The sequence below is a fragment of the Ursus maritimus genome, unplaced genomic scaffold (genome assembly GCF_017311325.1).
Source record: "Ursus maritimus isolate PB19 unplaced genomic scaffold, ASM1731132v1 scaffold_33, whole genome shotgun sequence".
NCBI lineage: Eukaryota > Metazoa > Chordata > Mammalia > Carnivora > Ursidae > Ursus > Ursus maritimus.
The window spans coordinates 20,127,371-20,144,870 of record NW_024425897.1 but is presented as its reverse complement, the minus strand read 5'-3'; the positions used below and the strand labels follow the sequence as shown (position 1 = coordinate 20,144,870).

The 17,500-nt window shown below is 48.9% G+C and overlaps 1 protein-coding gene across 2 annotated transcripts in view; it reads left to right on the top strand.

The window, feature by feature from the left end:
• Positions 1-17,500, top strand: part of RPH3A (rabphilin 3A) — a 64,640-nt gene that overhangs the window by 24,361 nt on the left and 22,779 nt on the right. For both annotated transcript variants that reach the window (XM_008688900.2, XM_008688901.2), the window contains 8 exons: positions 2,877-3,006; positions 4,272-4,358; positions 4,876-5,041; positions 8,223-8,261; positions 8,369-8,521; positions 14,002-14,088; positions 15,727-15,789; positions 16,790-17,026. In XM_008688900.2, coding sequence (XP_008687122.2) covers positions 2,877-3,006; positions 4,272-4,358; positions 4,876-5,041; positions 8,223-8,261; positions 8,369-8,521; positions 14,002-14,088; positions 15,727-15,789; positions 16,790-17,026 — 962 coding nt within the window. The remainder of the gene's footprint in view (positions 1-2,876; positions 3,007-4,271; positions 4,359-4,875; positions 5,042-8,222; positions 8,262-8,368; positions 8,522-14,001; positions 14,089-15,726; positions 15,790-16,789; positions 17,027-17,500) is intronic.

The following is a 17,500-nucleotide window of genomic DNA, read 5'->3' as shown; positions in this document are numbered from 1 at the left end:
ATCCCCCCCCCCATGCAGTGGCTCCCCACAGGGCTGCACACTGTAATACTCTCACTGGGCTTCCGCAGACCCCCAGCTGACAAGGTGGAGAGTCAGGGCTCTGTGCCTGTGCCTCTATTCTTTTCAAATGCTCCCTGGGCGATTGACATGCATGGAGGGTTCCAGGCATCCTTCAGGATGCATATAGGGTGCTCCTGCCAAGACTGGTAAGAACAAACATTCTTTCTGGGGTAGAGAAACCGAAATGTGTTATCACCAGGATAAAGACCCATCTGTGACCCACGGTCTTCCATGACATAGTTTTGACTTAGGTTCCTGCAAAGTTTCATTCCTAAGTTTATGACCTTTGGCTATGGCAGCTGTCCGTGTTGAGGTCCTAGCACCGGGGGCTGCAGAGAGGATGTCCGCATGAGTGGGCTGCAGGAAAGATCTTGGAGCAGCGAGGAAAGGTGTGCTCTTCCCAGCCCATGTGCTTCTCTCCTTATTGGTCTCTGCTGAATTCACAAGTAACAAGGGTCCCCGAGCTGAGACATCTGAATAATGATCTTAAATCTGTTGTTTTTCCGTGCCATTTGCTGTACTGATAGGAGCTAATGAGACACTCTCCGTACAAGGCCTGTTAATGGGCCCTTTCCGCATTTAGGAGTGAATGGTGCAGGGAACAGGCATCTGGGTGGAGGCTTAGAGTGTGGGTTTCCCAAGCGGTGAGTGAATCCGTGGCTTTGATTTTCTAAGAGGAGACAGGAAAGCCTCTAAATCTCCTGAGCAGAGTGCACTGTAGTTTAGAATTGGGTCATCTGGCCTGGGCTGTCTTCTGGAGGCTTGACCTGAGGCGGGAAGCCAGGAGGGTTTCATGGAAAGCAAAGATGATTTACTGACCCAGACAACTAGATGCTCGCCCTCGCTGAGCAGCCCCAGGCCAGCCTCTCACCCTCTCTGTGCTTTCGGACCTGCCCTGCTAGAGTGAGAAGAACAAAATCTAACCATTTCCTGGCTAGGGCAGTGGATGAAGGAAGAAACTGTAAAAGAGGAAAGTGTGTACACGAAGAATGTCACCATGCATTTACCGTCTCCCGCCTCCCGTCAGCTCTCCTCATTGTCTCATAACATTTTGTAATTCTATGGCATTGAAATGCATCCTGAAGCTTACCTGTTCTGGACAACTTCAGGCCGTTTCTTTACACTGTGGCTTTCCAAAGGAAATCTAATTCAACAGCCTAAACAAACAGAAGTGGTAAATGCAGACGTGCTGTGGATGAAGTAGGGTTTTCTGGACCTTCAGAACCACCCCACCCCACCACTACAGTGGCTCTAAGGAACCCTTGAGTGCCATAAAGCACAGTTTGACAACCACAGATTCAGCTTAACACCTTCTGTTTTACAGATGAGGAAACTGAAGCCCAGAGAGGCAAAATCCAGAGCCAAACTGCAGATACCTTCACCCCACATTGGAGGCTTTTCAGGGAAACAAAATGATGGGGCAGCTGTTGGGTGTCTTGTCCCAAGCTCAGGGAAGTGAGAGGCAGAGGGACAGCACCAGCCGGGGTAACTGGGATTGTGGAACTTGGTGCTTACCGATGACCGAGGGTCTCCCTTGGTGTGGGGACTGCAGGGGGGTCGAGCTGAGTGGAAATCAGACGTTCCAGACGATCCCCATGGCTCTGCCTAGCACAGAGCAGCAGGGTGGAAGTACAGTTAAGAACAGGGACTCAGGACAGACTGTGCCTCGGTCCGGATCCCAGCTTTCTCCACCTCCCTGCTGTGTGACTTGAGTAAATCACTTAACCTCTCTGTGCCTCAGTTTCCCCCTTGGAAAACGGGAACAAGAATAGTCCAATAGTCCTCAGCGTATTGTGCTGCTGGAAGCACTCATTAAGAAGATCCAGGGGAAGTGCTTAGCTCTGCGCCTGACACATAGTAAGTGCTCAGTAAACACCAGTGACTGTTACTCTAGGTGTTCTGAGACCAAGGACTGGGGCTTGCACCTGGTGACTGCCCCCACCCATCATCCTATAAAAACAGTTTCTAGGGAGAACACAGGGAGGGAGAGGGAGGGAAGAGGAGGAGGAGGAGGATGAAGGGGAGGGCCACCTCTGGCCCTGCGCATCCTGCCTCCAGAAGCAGCTTTGTCCAATCTGGGTCACAGCGGGGGTCTGGAGCCTGCTGGCTGCTCTTGGCTCTCCCGGGGACAGAGCAGCTTTCTGGTGAATGAAGCACAAAGGGAGAAGCTGCTATTTATAACGTTGCAAGTCAGAGCACTTTGAAGGGATGGCAGGAGTGAGGAGGGCCTGTAGGGAGAGTCCGCATCAGGTGGCTACCAGGCAGGGCTGCCAGGGACCTTCTAGAGCCTGTGATACCAAAATTGCCTCCCAGCGGCTCTCATACCCACGGTGCGCGCAGCTGGAACCCGGCCCACAGAAGGGGGGGGGCAGGGTGTGGCTCCATCCCAAGGATGGGAGCAGGTGTGCTAGGGATGGGGTGGAGAAGAGCCAAGATGCAAAGCAGCTGCAAGTCAAGTTCACGATGCCAGGGAAGACATCCAAGTGAGGAGGTCCGGTGACAATTAGACAAACAGAGCTGGAGCTCAGAAGGCAGTTTCCCTGAAGGAGGTGACATGAAATAGAAAGTCCAGACAGGGTGCTTAGTCCGCGGTCCATGGAGGAGGTGGGAGATATGGGACATGGGTCTGCAGTGGTCTGAAAATGTATCAGAATTTCATCTACGCTTGCCTTTTTCTGGGGAAGGGTCCAGCAGTCATCATCAGATACTCAGGAGCCCGCAGCTCAGAGCAGGGTAAGACCATCAGCCTGACACCATGGGAGATGCTGGTGGTCCCTGGGCCTGGAAGGCCCGCATGACTCTGTCTCTGCTTCCAGGCGCCTGGTGGACCGTCTGGAGAACATGCGGAAGAACGTGGCCGGGGACGGGGTGAGCCGATGCATTCTGTGTGGAGAACAACTGGGGATGCTGGGCTCTGCCTGTGCGGTGTGTGAGGACTGTAAGAAGGTACCGTCACCCTCTCTTCCCTGCTTCCCTGCTCATCTCATGCACAGGGCTAGGCCTGGGCTTGAGCCAGCCTTGGGGGGACCCAGGGTCTTGGGGATGGAGCTTGGATCCTGAAGGGTAGTTGCCAGCGTAGGATTCCTTTGGGAGTGCTCCCATGCCCAACTATCTTTTAGGCCACCCTGATTCTGGTTCCTGTCCTGGAAGATGCTCTGACTCTTCTGTCCCCTTGGAGCTCAGCTCCATCTAGGGGGAACTTGGGAGGCTGAGGTAGGACTTGAGCTATGGTTGAGCCTGCAAGCACTCTGCTTGTGGCTTAGCGAGTTGTGCGTCGGGCTCAAGAGCATGCCGGGCAGGTGTCTACACCTGTGTGTACATGGAAGGCTTACCCAGCATCCTCTTACCCTGGCTTAGAAAGCCCCTCTCCAGCCAAGTTAGAGCCACTGGGCTTCCTGAGTATTCATTCTTGAAGGGGAGTGCTCCCTCCACCCTGCACCCTCCCCTCAAGCCCCTGTTGGTGCTTGACGATTCCAGGACACGGATACAGCTGTCCTTGGATCTGCCCGATTCCCAGGAAAGGAATTCAGGGGGGCACCTGAGCTGGGGACATCCACAATGTCACCTGGCATCTCCCGCTTGGGGTCCCCCTTAGCATTTAGAATGCAGTATTGGGGAAAGTTTATCTAGGCTAAAACACTTACCTGCTGCAGTCAACCAGAGAGGGAAAGTTTTGTGACCTGTTGGGTTTTCCTTTTTGTCCTGACTGCCAGGCAACTCAGGCAAAAGTAGAACGTTCGAACCATCACACAGTCATGGCCTTTATGTGGGTGACTTTCTTCTCCTTGGAGAGCTGAACCTACAGCCATAGTCTAGGTTATGTCAGATTCATGTGGGAAAGAAAGAAGAAATAAATTAATAAACAAATATGTGGCCTCTGCTCTTAAAAACTCATGTCAGTGATCTCTCCTGTGTGGGGGCTGAAAACTCAGACCCCACAGGGACCCCTGGAGAACTCAAGAGAATTCACTCCTCCAGTGCCGGGGAGTGACTCCAGGTCTTGTTACTGGAGATGAAGACTCAGATTGGAACTTTGATCCTAACTGGCCTTGGTCATGGGAGGGAGGTGAGAAAGAGAGAGTTCAAGCTCTTTACGTCCGTCAAGAGAGAATGGGGCTCAGTTGCCACCCTTCCCAGCCCCTTCGCCCCAATCACTGGCGGCTCAGAGCCTGGCATGTCTGAGTGTGGCCTGGGCTGTATTTTGTCCCCAGAATGTCTGCACCAAGTGTGGGGTGGAGACCTCCAATAACCGCCTGCATCCCGTGTGGCTCTGCAAAATCTGCATCGAGCAGAGAGAGGTGAGTGGATTGATCCCGTCTGGCTTTGGGGGCACCCTTCCTTGTTTGCCCAGCTCCCCCTTCCTCACTGTAACCAGGGAAACAGGGTGGCAGTCGAGGGCTGGGGAGCCTGGTAAGGGATTGGTAAAAAGGAGCTAGCTCATCACTGACAGAACAGTCCGTGATGTTTGAGTGAATTTCTTTTCTCCCACTTCCGTGAATTTTCTCTTCCTAGAAGTAGGGGGCACACCACATTTAAGAGGTGGAAGACTTGGAGTCCACTTACTGTCTTTCCACTCTCTCGCTGGGTAACTTTATACCAGTTCATCATCTTTCTGATATTCAGCTTTCTCCATCAAGAAAATGGGTATACTCAGGCCCTGCCTACTGAGTGTTTGGGGATATTGCGTGAGTCAAACAGGAATTGTGACGGGCTCTGTACAGTGGGCAGGGATCAAAGTGAAAAACCGGCACTCGTGAAGGCAGGACTCTTAGTGCTTGGCTGCCCTGTCTTCATCCTCTCCGTCTTTTCCCCTAGGTGTGGAAGCGTTCCGGAGCATGGTTCTTCAAGGGCTTCCCCAAACAAGTCCTCCCCCAGCCTATGCCTATAAGGAAGACCAAGCCCCAGCAGCCTGTCAGCGAGCCTGCTGCCCCTGAGCAGGTCACCCCGGAGCCCAAGCATGCTGCCCGGGCTCCAACCCGAGGTAGGACAAAACAGTTTCTCCTTTTAGGACCAAGGACAGATCTTGGCTAACTGGTCTGCCCGGAGGATGTCTTGAGATCATGTCTTGTGTTTCCACCCAGCTGGTGGACAGCCAGCCTCTGGGCTTGGGTTTAGGACCCCATGCACAGCTCACCATGAACCCTTATCGAGAGGGTAGCACAGGAAACCAGTATGGAGCTTCCTCAAAAAGTTAAAAATAGGGCTACCCTACAATCCAGCAATCGCACTACTGGGTATTTACCCGAAGAATACAAAAACACTAATTCAAAGGGGTACATGCACCCCAATGTTTATAGCAGCGTTATTTACAATAGCCAAGCTATGGAAGCAGTTTATGAATGAATTGATGAATGAATTGATTCATCAACCAATTGATGAATGAATACAGAATGAATTGATGAATGAATTGATTCATCAACCAATTGATGAATGAATACAGAAGACATGGTAGATATAAATATAGATGTACACACAATGGAATATAATTCAGTCATAAAAAAGAATGACATCTTGCCATTTGCAACAACATGGATGGTGCTAGAGAGTAGAATGCTAAGCAAATAAGTCAGAGAAAGACAAATACCATGTGATTTCACTCATATGTGGAATTTAAGAAGCAATAAACGAGCAAAGGGAGAGAGGGAGAGAAACCAAGATACAGTCTTTTAACTGTAGAGAGCACACTGACAGTCACCAGAGGGGAGGAGTGAGGGGGCGGGTGAACTAGGTGATGGGGATTAAGGAGTGCACTTGCCACGATGAGCACAGGGTGATGTGTGGAAGTGTTGAGTCACTATATTGTACATCTGGAATGACTATAACACTGCATAGTATAGTGTAATACAGTAACACTATTGCCTCATACAGTGTAATATGGTAACACCGTTGTATCGTGTAGTATGGTAACACTATTGTATAATACTGGAATTAAAATAAAAACTTTTTAAAAAGAGAGGGTAGCACAGGAAGCTCTCCAGCAGTGCCAGGCTGCCAACAGCTTTCGTTGTCATGCCTGATGGAGTATTTAGAGGTACAACAGTGGTGGAAATTAAAATTAGAAACAGAGACTCCCATCACCACAATACACCCTGGAGCCTGAGGAAGACTTGCTGGGAAGGCCTTCCTTGTCCCTGCGACTTTACTATCAGCCATCAGCATATCTGAAATGGTACTAATTAAAAGTGAGAGATGAGTGGAAGGGAAATTACTAAAAGAAAATTACCACTGCTATGGATAGTATCACTCTTATCCAAGTATTATTATTAATTAGTAAAATGATGATAAAAGGGAGAGGCAAAAAAGTAAAAAGACGAAAAAAAGCAGCTACAATGCAGACATATTTTAATTGCATGAGACCAGTAGGATTGACCAGACGAGCCCCTTGTAATGATCTCAGTTAACACCAAGTGATAAAATCTGGTCTGAATGACAGTTCTGCAGTTGCGTGCCGGCCGTGTTTCTGAAAGGAAGGTTATAGATGAAGGTCTCCAAGGTTGAAATGCCCCACAATGTCTACCATAAGATGACTTCTCACAGTGCACAATACAGTGCCTGGCACTCAAAAGGCATCCACCAAATTCTTTCCTCCTGACGTGGCCCAAGCAATGTCTGTTCCTTGCAGAGAATTCCTGAATTCTCAATACACACCGCGTTCCTGAGGACCCCCCCGTGTCACCCCCAGAGCATCCTTCTTCCTGGTTAAGCATCCCCTCCCCCCCCACCGTGTAGGCTGAGAACACTACTCCCTGTCAAGATCTGGGACTTCTGAGACCAAGAGGACCTGAATCTCGGTTCCAGCTCCACTGCTTACCATCCGCATGAGCTTGGGCAAGTCGCCTGGGCCTCCGAGACTCTTTCCTCATCTGTGAAATGGGGTTCATAACTCACTGGGTTATTTTGAAGATTAAATGAGATACGAGATGGGAGGTGCTTTGTGGAATGTAGTGCCTAGTAAATATTGACCAATATTACATAATGTTAAAGACAACAGACACACACATAAATAGTGTGAATTAGCTTATCAGATAAACTCTGGACAAAGCAAATAACTCCAAAACTGTGGTTGATGTAACACCCATTTATATCACTAGAAAGAAGTAACATCACCAGCGTTGCAGAGTGACACGTGAAAAATTATTGGTAATAATTTTGGGGGGGGGGGAATGGGTAGTTTACAAACTGTTGGTAGGACTAGAAATCACCTCCAGCCTTTTGGAAAGTGTTACAGCAGAATCTATTAAAATTTGAAGTGTACGTGCCATTTGATCTGGCAATCCCTCTCTGGGAATAGATCTAACAGCAATAAAAGGACCAATATAAACAGATATATGTGTAAGTATATTTGTATCATTATTTATGGTAGCAAAACCCCTGGAAAATCCTGAATGTTCACTAATGGGATTGTTTAATGGACTATGATACAGCCACACCCTGATATATTAGGCATCTTTTAAAATGGAATGATGGAAATGTATATTATAGATTCAGAATTATGCCCATAATAGAAGCTTTTGGTACTCTTTTAACAAACCAGTGGGTTCTAGGCTCTTTTCTGTGCCCTGGGAATACAGTGTTAAATGGAACAGACAAAGTCCTTGCCCTCAGGCAGCTAAAATTGTCCTGGGGGAACAGATAACCAACAGCATGGGCAAATACCATGTAATACCAGGTAGTGATGGCGTATGGAGGACAGATGAAGCGGGTGAAGGGACAGATATGCCAAGAGGCTCCGTGTTGGATGGAATTGCCACAGAAGGGCTGTATGAGGAGATGGTATTTGGGGGGAAGGGTAGAGAGGGCTCATGGAATATTTGGGAATGTCACACGCAAAAGGACCTAAGGTTGGAGTATGCCTGGTGAGTCCTGGGGAAAATCAAGTGAACAGAGAACATTCTAGAACAGTTTGTAAGATCATTGGCTAATGACCCCAATTTGTTCTTTTTAAAGCTCGTGCGTGCTCACACGTGCTTGTACACTCAAAGGAAATCATGTGAAATACTAAATGGGAGCGACCTTACAGGGGGAGTTGAGAGAGGGGACTTCCAATTCATTTTGTGAAAGTTGCTAAGAGTGGCACTGGGCTCTTCCGTGCACTCCTTAAGTGAGGGCTCTCCAGAGACTGTAAAACAAGGACACCCCATTATTTCTCTCTCTCTCTCCAGGTGACACTGAAGACAGGAGGGGCCCAGGTCAGAAGACAGGTAGGTTCTGCTGACTCAGTCTTCTATTTGGGGACAGGAGCCCTTCTATCCTTCTCTCCCATCCCTCTGCTGCCCTTTCTCCATTTAACGCGTGCTTTTCCCTCCAGGTCCTGAACCGGCCTCTGGTCCTGGGCGAGGGAGCTATGGGCCTCCTGTGCGCAGGGCCTCTGAGGCACGCATGAGCTCATCCAGCCGGGACTCAGAGAGCTGGGACCACGGCCACAGTGGGGCTGCCGGTGACTCCAGCCGGAGCCCAGCAGGTAGGAGACATGGGCAAATCCGGACAGGCTTCCTGGATGAGGAGAATCCAAAGGAATGGGGGTGACAATATTTTAATCCGTATATTCATTCAGTATTTATTGAGCATCTACTGTATGCCGTGTTCCATTCTAGATGCTGGTTCTAGTCTATGGTAGAGGAAAGACAACTCAGAAAGAATTCTGACTCTAGACAGCCATATGTTTGGTTATATCCATTTCCCGCTCTAATGCCAAATGTCAGGAAAACGTAGGGGGTTTTGCCTTCCTCCCTGGAAGCCCTGAGGAAAATGCCACATGCCTTTGAGCAAAGTCAGGATGCTTCCTTCTCACAGACCCACCACAGTTCTTTGTTCTCTTGGCCAGTGGTCTCTGCTGTCCGTGAGGATGGGGTGGGTTGGCATGGCCAGGATGTCACTTACAGCTGCTCTCGGCTCACTGGGTGCCCGGCACCTCTGGCTGCACTCACAGGGGATTGATTTGTCAAGAGTACCCGCCGGTGGGAGTCCTTGATTCCTGGACTTTGGGGAAAATGTCTACTGGATGGGAGAGATCAAAGCTCCCTGCCTCCTGTGTGAGACCTCAGAGCCGCTTCATTTCCTTTGTAGCAAGGGGATGAGACTGGGTCCAAAGTTAGATGGGCTGAATATTCAGGTCCCATGGTGACTTCTGGCTTCTCTTCCTCAATAGTGGGTCTGTAGCTTAGGCCCGTAGTCCCTCTTCTCGGCAAGAGAGCTGGGTACACACCCTGTGCTTAATCCACTGTGCATACCCCCCAATGAGCCTGTGATTCAGATTCATAGAAAAAGAAGAATTTCTGAGCTCTGCAACATCATGGAGTATTTGTTGAGTACTTACTCTGCACCAGATGCTGGCCTAAGCTCTTCATGCAGACCATCTCATTTAATCCTTGTCACAACCCCAAACCCTGTCATGAAGACTTCTATTATTCCCATTTTACAGGTGGAGAAACTGAGCTCAGAGAAGTGATGACACTTGCCCTAGGTCACACAGCTGATCGTTGGTTCAAATGGAAATTAAACCCATGTCTGGCCAACGTCAAAGCTTGTGCTTGTTTTTCTCTTTCAGAGGTGACGTTTTCATTGATAGTGCTTTTTAAAAACATCTTTTTAAATGATGGTAAAATATACTAAATATTAAGTTTATCATTTTAACTATTTTTAAGTATACAGTTCAGTGGCAGTAAGGGCATTCACACTGTCATGCAACCATCACCACTATCTCCAGAACCATTTCATCCCAAACTGAAACTTTTACCCATTAAACAATAATTCTGCATTCCATCTCCTCCCCCCCAGCCCCTGGTGACCACTAACCACTATGGATTTGCTTATTCTTGACATCTCATATAAGTGGAATTACACAATACGTGGCCTTTTGTGACTGGCTTCTTCCACTTAGCATCCTGTGTTCAAGGTTCACTCATGTCGTGGCATGTATCAGATCCCTGAATTCCTTTTTAAGGCTGAATAATATCCCCTTGCACAGATAGACATTTCGTTTATCCATTCATCTGTTAATGGACCTTTGGGTTGTTTCCACCTTTTGGCTGTTGTGAATAATGAACATTGGTGTGCAAATATCTGTTTGAATCCGTGCTCTTAATTGGGGGGGGGGTCTATACCTAGAAGTGGAATAGCTGGATCATATGGTAATTCTATGCTTAATTTTTTTAGGAACCACCCATACTGGGTTCTACAGCAGCTTCACCAGAAATACACAAGGGTTCCAGTTTCTCCACATTTTCACCAACATTTGTATAGTGTGTGTGTGTGTGTGTGTGTGTGTGTGTGTGTATCCATTCTAATGCATGTGAACTGGTATCTCATGTTTTTTATTTCCATTTTCTCGATGATTAGTGATGTTGAGCATCTTCTCATGTGCTCATTGGCCATTCGTTTATTTTCTTTGGAGAAATGTCTGTTTAAGTCCTTTGCCCATTTTTTAATTGGGATGTTTGTTTTATTATTGTTGAGTTACAGGAGTTCTTTATATATTCTGGATGTTAACCCCTTTCCAGATCTATGATTTGTCAATATTTTCTCCCATTCTGTGGGTTGCCTTTTCGCTCCATTGATAGTGTCCTTTCATGCACAAAAGTTTTTTTTTTTTTAATTTTGACGAGTCCAATTTTTTTATCTTTTATTTTCTGTGCTTTGGGAGTCATATTCAGTCATCCAAAGATTTATTTATTTATTTATTTTAGAGAGAGAGAGCATGCAGTGGGGAGGGGCAGAGGGAGAGAGAGAATCTTTTTTTTTTTTTTTAAGATTTTATTTATTTATTTGACAGAGATAGAGACAGCCAGCGAGAGAGGGAACACAAGCAGGGGGAGTGGGAGAGGAAGAAGCAGGCTCATAGCAGAGGGGCCTGATGCGGGGCTCGATCCCATAACGCCGGGATCACGCCCTGAGCCGAAGGCAGACGCTTAACCGCTGTGCAACCCAGGCGCCCCGGAGAGAGAGAATCTCAATCTCACGACCCTGAGATCATGACCTGAGCCGAAACCAAGAGTCAGTTGCTCAACCAACTGAGCCACCCAGGCACCCCCTCTTTGACCTATTTTTAGTTAACTTTTGTATACGAAGCCTGTGCTTTTAACTTCTGTATTATTTTGCCTCTTGAGGGAAAAGACAGTCATACAACATTCCTGAGCCAGATTTGACCCCCTGTCCCTCAAGAGTCAGTGTAAATGTTACTGCCATCTATGAAGCTTCTAGCAGCCGCCTGCTCCCCCTAGAGCTGAGTTACTTGCTCCCTCCTCTGAGTTCCCAGAGTACTGACACCCAGCTCTAATTAGTGCTTGTCACCATCTAAAGCATATTAAAGCCAGAATCTCTCTCCCTGAGAGAGCAGTAGAAGACAGGGGATCAGCAGATCCATGTACCTTGGGTGTGTATTAAAAGCACTGGTCCCCTGCCCCGTTCCAGACCTACTAAATCAGAATTCCTGGGGTCAGAACCTAGACTCTGCACTTCTTAAGCAAATTCCTCAGGTGATTTCCGTGAACGCCGAAGTTTGAGAAACATTGCTCAGGAGCCTGAAAAGTTAGATAAATGAGTTTGGATGTTTTCCTGAAGGTGCTAGGGAGCCACAGAAGGATATTGAGCAGAGGAAGGGCCAGCGTCTTGTATTTTTATATCATTCACACATTGCACAGGTATGGCAACTCAAATCCTGTCTGGTGGCACTGAGGTTATTCAGAGGGGTCTGGTGCCCTAAAACACAGACATGTCTGTGCTACCCTCTTTATGCCATCTGCAGAAGGTATGATTGCCTCCCTTCCTGATCCGCTGGAGCCCAGATGCCCTTGCTGTGTCGTAAAAGGCTCAGTCATGCCGGCAGCCCTCAGTGATGACCAGCCTAAGCCCCACAGGGAATTCCATCAGGAGTGCGGAGGATGCTTGCAACTCAGGCCCCAGACCCTCAACAAGAATCAGGTCAGCTCTGCATTTCCGCATTCAGTAACCCTGACACCTCCCAGCGCCCCCTTCTCCGCAGATCTGGGACTTGGAGTTAGTGCTGTGGAATAAACCAAAATCATCCCGACTTTTCTTTAGGCTACAGAGGTCGTCTGGGCAGCGATATCCCCTTCATGTTGGTACACCTAAACTCCAAGTCCAAAGGCCACCGGCACCAGGAAGCTGTCCCCATCCCCCCAGCCAAAGGTCGCCTCTTGCCTCCATCCCCCGCGATGTTACTTATTTACCTCTGTGGCCATTTCAGTTCAGTGTCAAGGGCACAAACACCAGAACAAAGACCTTGTGGGGTCAGATCTCAGCTCTACCACCTACCAGCTGTGCATTCCCATTTTACAGATCAAGACATCAGGCTTTCATATATTGTAAAATGGAAAGGATGACAGTAATCAGTCGTATCTCCTGGGGTTGCACTGAAGGATTACGTGAACCTGAACCTCACAGTGGTACTGGTAAAGATCTCGGAGCAGAGCCTGGCATGTGGGGGGCCCAGGGGGCATGATTATTCACTTTCTACCTCCAGGGGCAGGTATAACATAATAGCTAAGGACAGGGATTCTGGACTGACCTCAGGCACACATAACTGCCATTTTCTCACCTGCAAAGTGGGGACTGTAATATCACACATGACATCGAGTTGTGAGGGTTCCAGGAGGTGGTGCTCACGGCCTGGCACATCTGAAGTACTCAGTGGATGTTGGCTGTTACTGCTGTTTCATAAGCTCATTATTTCAGTGTCTGTCTCCTTCTTCTGACTGGGCCATGCACTCTTGGAGGAATTAAGATGGTTTTTGTCCATCATTGCCTAGGGATTGGCACTTGGTAGACATTCAGTGAACACTTGTTGAATGAGCAAGAGAGTGAGTGAGTGAATGAATGAATGAATGAATGAATGAACAAGGACCCAAATGAACAAACCACAGTGCTACTGCAGGACCCATAGGGCTTGGTAAGCCCCCAGCCAGAGGTGGCAAAGCCCCTTTTGTCATTAGCATTCAAGCATCTCTCCAGTGACAAAGAGCTGAATTCAGGAAAGGTGGGATCCAGCCCAGTGAAATGAGAGAGGACGGGGCTTTCTTCCAGGAATGTCATACCTTCTGGATGCCAGGAACTGCTGTGTACATTATCCCCTTTGATCCCCCAGTAGCTGTGCAGGAGACAGTAGCATCTGATGGTCTCTGGCGGACTCCAGAGACCAAAGGCCTGAATTCAAACGCTGGCTCTGCCACTAACCAGTAAGGAAACATTAAGTGAGCTCCTTAGCCCTCTGTGTCCAGCTTCCCCATTTGTAAACTGGAGATAATACAGCACCCACTTCATGGGGTATAGAGGTGAAATAAGTTCTTATATGTGAAGTCCCTGAAACATGGAACACGTAAACATTAAATAAACGTTAACTCATTATTATCTAGTAGATAGAGTTGTTCCTTCCGTGAGACATCTGAAGTTCAGAGAGGGTGAATGACCAGCCCAAAGTCACACAGCTTATACAAGAAGCTGGACGCAGAGCTAGGTCCCTGTGCAGATAGAGACCAGATTCAATAATAACATTTAGTGTTTGCTCCATGCCAGGTGCTGTTCTGAGCCCTTCGCTTGTATTGTATCATAGCCTCTCCAGCACAACCCTAGGAGGTAGGTACTATTATCCCCATTTCGCAGATGAGGAGACTGAGACCCAGAGAGGACAGGTCACTTGTGCAAGGTCACACAGGTGGAGGCGACATCACGAAACCTTTGCTTTTCGACCCCCGTGTTGCCACTGTGACCCGCGTAGCGGTTCTGAGTGTTGCACAGAGAGAAGGCACAGAGGGAAGGAGAGGGTCTAGAGGAGCTGAGAGTGTCGGGGCCTGCAATCAGTTCAAACCCAGGAGCCATTGCATCGTGCCGGCTGACCGGTTCCAGGCTTTCTCCTGCTTCCACTCTGTGTGCGCATGTGTGGGTACCTGCACGCAGAGCACAACAGCTCTTTCCTTTTCCCGGCAGGTTTGCGACGGGCCAACTCCGTGCAGGCCTCCAGACCTGCTCCTGCTGCCGTGCAGAGCCCAGCACCGCCTCAGCCCGGGCAGTCAGGTACCTGCCGCCCACCCACCCAGACTGTCACTCAGCTGGGACCCTGCTGCCTCCCATCCTTGCCTGCAGAGCCCGCCCGGCTTTCTGCAAAGCCACAGCCACTACCAAACCCTCAGCTCTGCGAAGACCCTCTGAACGAGTAATCCTCTGGGTGGGGAAGCCGGGCACGGGTGAGACGGGAGCAGCGGACCCACCCGCGTTGACAGGGCTTCTTCGTTCCTCGCTGTCCCGCCGCAGGCACTGTCACTCCCTCCCACGGCCCTTACCTTATGCACCTGCCACCTGCTCTCTTACTTTTTCACATCTTTCTTCCCATTGATTCACTTGAAAAACGGAACCGAGAGAACTTGCTATCCCAGACTCTGTCTCAAGGAAGTGCTGGGGACACATGCTCCCAGAACAGCAGTGTGAGAGTCAGGAAGAAATGGTGACCAAAGAGATGGGTAATATAGGAAAATCTATACAAATATGGGTTGCATAGAACAATAGGAGTAATGCCTGATCGGTGCAATTAACATTTTGTCTATTTAAGAGAAACCTGTGATAATGGCATAAAGGAGAAACCAGTATTCCATGCCCTAAAGATAACAAAGTACCACACACCGAGTGGCCTAAAAGAACAGATATTTATAGTCTCACAGTTCTGAAGGCCAAAAGTCCGAAATCAAAGGGCTAGGAGGGCTGGCTTCCCCAGAAGGCTGTCAGGGACAATCCCCTTCAACCCTCTCTCCTAGCTTCCGGTGGCCCATGCCTTCCTTGGCCCATGGGTGGCACTCTCCCCGTGCCTTCACATCGTGTTCCTTCTACGTACATCTCCATGTCTTTGTAAGGACATAGTCGTATGGCATTAAGGTCCACCCTGATGACCTCATCCTTACTTGATCTTCTGCAAAGACCCTCTTTCCACATGAGGCCACATTCACAGGGACTGGGGGTTAGAACTTAGCATCCTTTGGGGAATACAGTTCCACCCACTGCAGGGGGTGATTATAAAAATTAATGCAATGAAAATAGAGCAGTGCAGTGCGATTCTCAGTATGCTGGCCTGCTGAAGGTTCTGAGCCCGGGGCCTGTTCTTTTCTGCTCAAAAGGGAAATTCACAAAAGTTAGAGAGGTGTTAGAGACGAAGCACCTAAATGAGATGTTGCCATGGTGGAGTGGGTATTGACAGGCAGTGGGAACTGAAATGACTTTCTTGCTATGTGGTTGAACGTTATTCCAAGCCCCTCCCTTGGCTCTCCCCTGCATCCCACGCTTTGGGAAATGTAGTTCTAAAGAATCCACTGGACCAGGAATGACCCCATAGCGATGGTGGACTCAAGGCATAAACCCTCCTATCACCTTACAAATAATTCTTACTCCATTCGTTCATCAACTTCGTAACAGCCGGTGGAATGCAAAGAGCAGGTAGAGCCATCCCCATTTCACAGAGGAGGAAGCTGAGGCCCAGGAGGGAAGCACTGGGGCTTGAACCCAGGGCTTTCTGAACTCAGAGTCCCCCAGTGGGACCATTCCTACATCCCTGGGTACCTCTGCCCATCACCTGCTGCCCCCAGGCCTGTGTCTACACTCCTGAAATGAGGGGGGGTAGGAAAGAACACCCAAATGATGCGAATCCCTCTCTGTTTCCCCATTCAGGGCCTCCAGGAGGCAGCAAACCCAGCTCTGGGCCAGCAGGACGCTTTCCAGATCAGAGACCAGGCAAGTGTTCCTTTCTTTCCATACCTGTCCCGTGGGCATCTCTTCCTGTGAGAGAGCAGGGGCTGCCAGACCTTTGCCGCCTCTGCACCCAGCGAGCCATCTGATGAGCTCTAAGGGGCCTCCCTAATTCCAAAACCCTGCATAGTCCTCACTACGATTAGCTAGATAGAAAAGGACAGCACTACAGTGGTTAAGAGCACTGACTGCCTGGATTCAAATCCGGGCTCCTTTCCTTCCCAGCTGTCAAGGCACTTAACTTCCCTGAGCCTCTGTTTCCTTATCTCTAAAATGGGAATAACCTCACAGAATCGATGGGAGTATTAAACAGACTAGGGCATGTGAAACCTTAGCACGCGGCCTGGAATGGATTAAGATCTGCTGAGTGACAGGGAGTCTTCTGTGCGGTGTATGGGGTTCATCATCAGTTACTGGAGCTACGCCTTACCCGCCGCTCTCTGGCTCACCGGGTACTGTTCTAAGTGCTGTACGTGCAGTAGATAATTTTGAAAACAACAGCTACTAGTTTCGAGCGCCCTCAGGTATTATAATTCCCATTTTGCGTGTGAGGAAACCAAGGCTCAGAGACATTAAGTAACTTGCCCCAGGTCACACAGCAGAGATTCAAACCCAGGCCATCTGGCTGCAGAGTCCACACCACTGATCAGTACCCCCATGAGGTCTGTTTTGCCTGCATCCAAATCAGCCCCTGGGACTTGTTATATGGGGCCCGAGGACCTGCACTTTTGCAAGCTTCCCTAGGTGGTTTTGACAAAGGCAACATTCAGAGAACCAGTGAGTAACATGATGTACCTCCCCACCCCCCAGTCAGCTGGATATGGTGTCCTCCGTGGCTGGGCTGGGGTGCTTCTGGTACAAGGCTTGCCGAGCACCTGGTATACAGTAGGTGCTCATCACTAATAGTAATGCTGCAGCAGTTGCTGCTCTCGTGGCACAGAGACTCAGCTGCCTCTTTCCTGCCCTCTCCCCATCTCCCCTGCAGAAGTGGCTCCTGGCGATTCTGGCTATGCTGGGGCCGCTGCCCCGCTCCGGGAGGAGAGAACGGGGGGAGTTGGGGGCTACTCAGCAGCTGGAGCCAGGGAGGACCGAGCGGGCCCCCCACCAGGCCCCTATTCCCAAGCGTCTGCTGCCCCCCAGCCTGCCACGGCCCCTGCCCGCCAGCCCCCACCCCCGGAGGAGGAGGAGGAAGAAGCCAACAGCTACGATTCGGATGAAGCAAGTAGGTGGCACTTATGGGAAGAGTGTCTGGGGAGAGTCACTTCGGGATGTCATCCCCGGGGAGAGAGGAACAGCCCCCCAATATGCCAAGCCTAACAAACGTATTAACCAAGTTATAAAGATACAGATTTGTGTTACTCAATTCACAAAACAACATCAGCTTTCTAAAGAATAGGTGCTATGTATATTTTTATTGTGATAAATATGTAACATCAAAGTTACTATTGAAATCATTTTAAAGAGTACAGTTCGACTACATTTGCGATGTTCAGATGTTCAGTTTGCTGGTTCCTCAGCAGGTCAGACAGAAGTATCATATGACCCAGCATTTCACTTCGATCGATCGATCGATCGATAGATAGATAGATAGATAATAGATAGATGATAGATGATAGATAGATAGATGATAGATAGATAGATAGATGATAGATAGATAGATAGATAGATAGATGATAGATAGATAGATAGATAGATA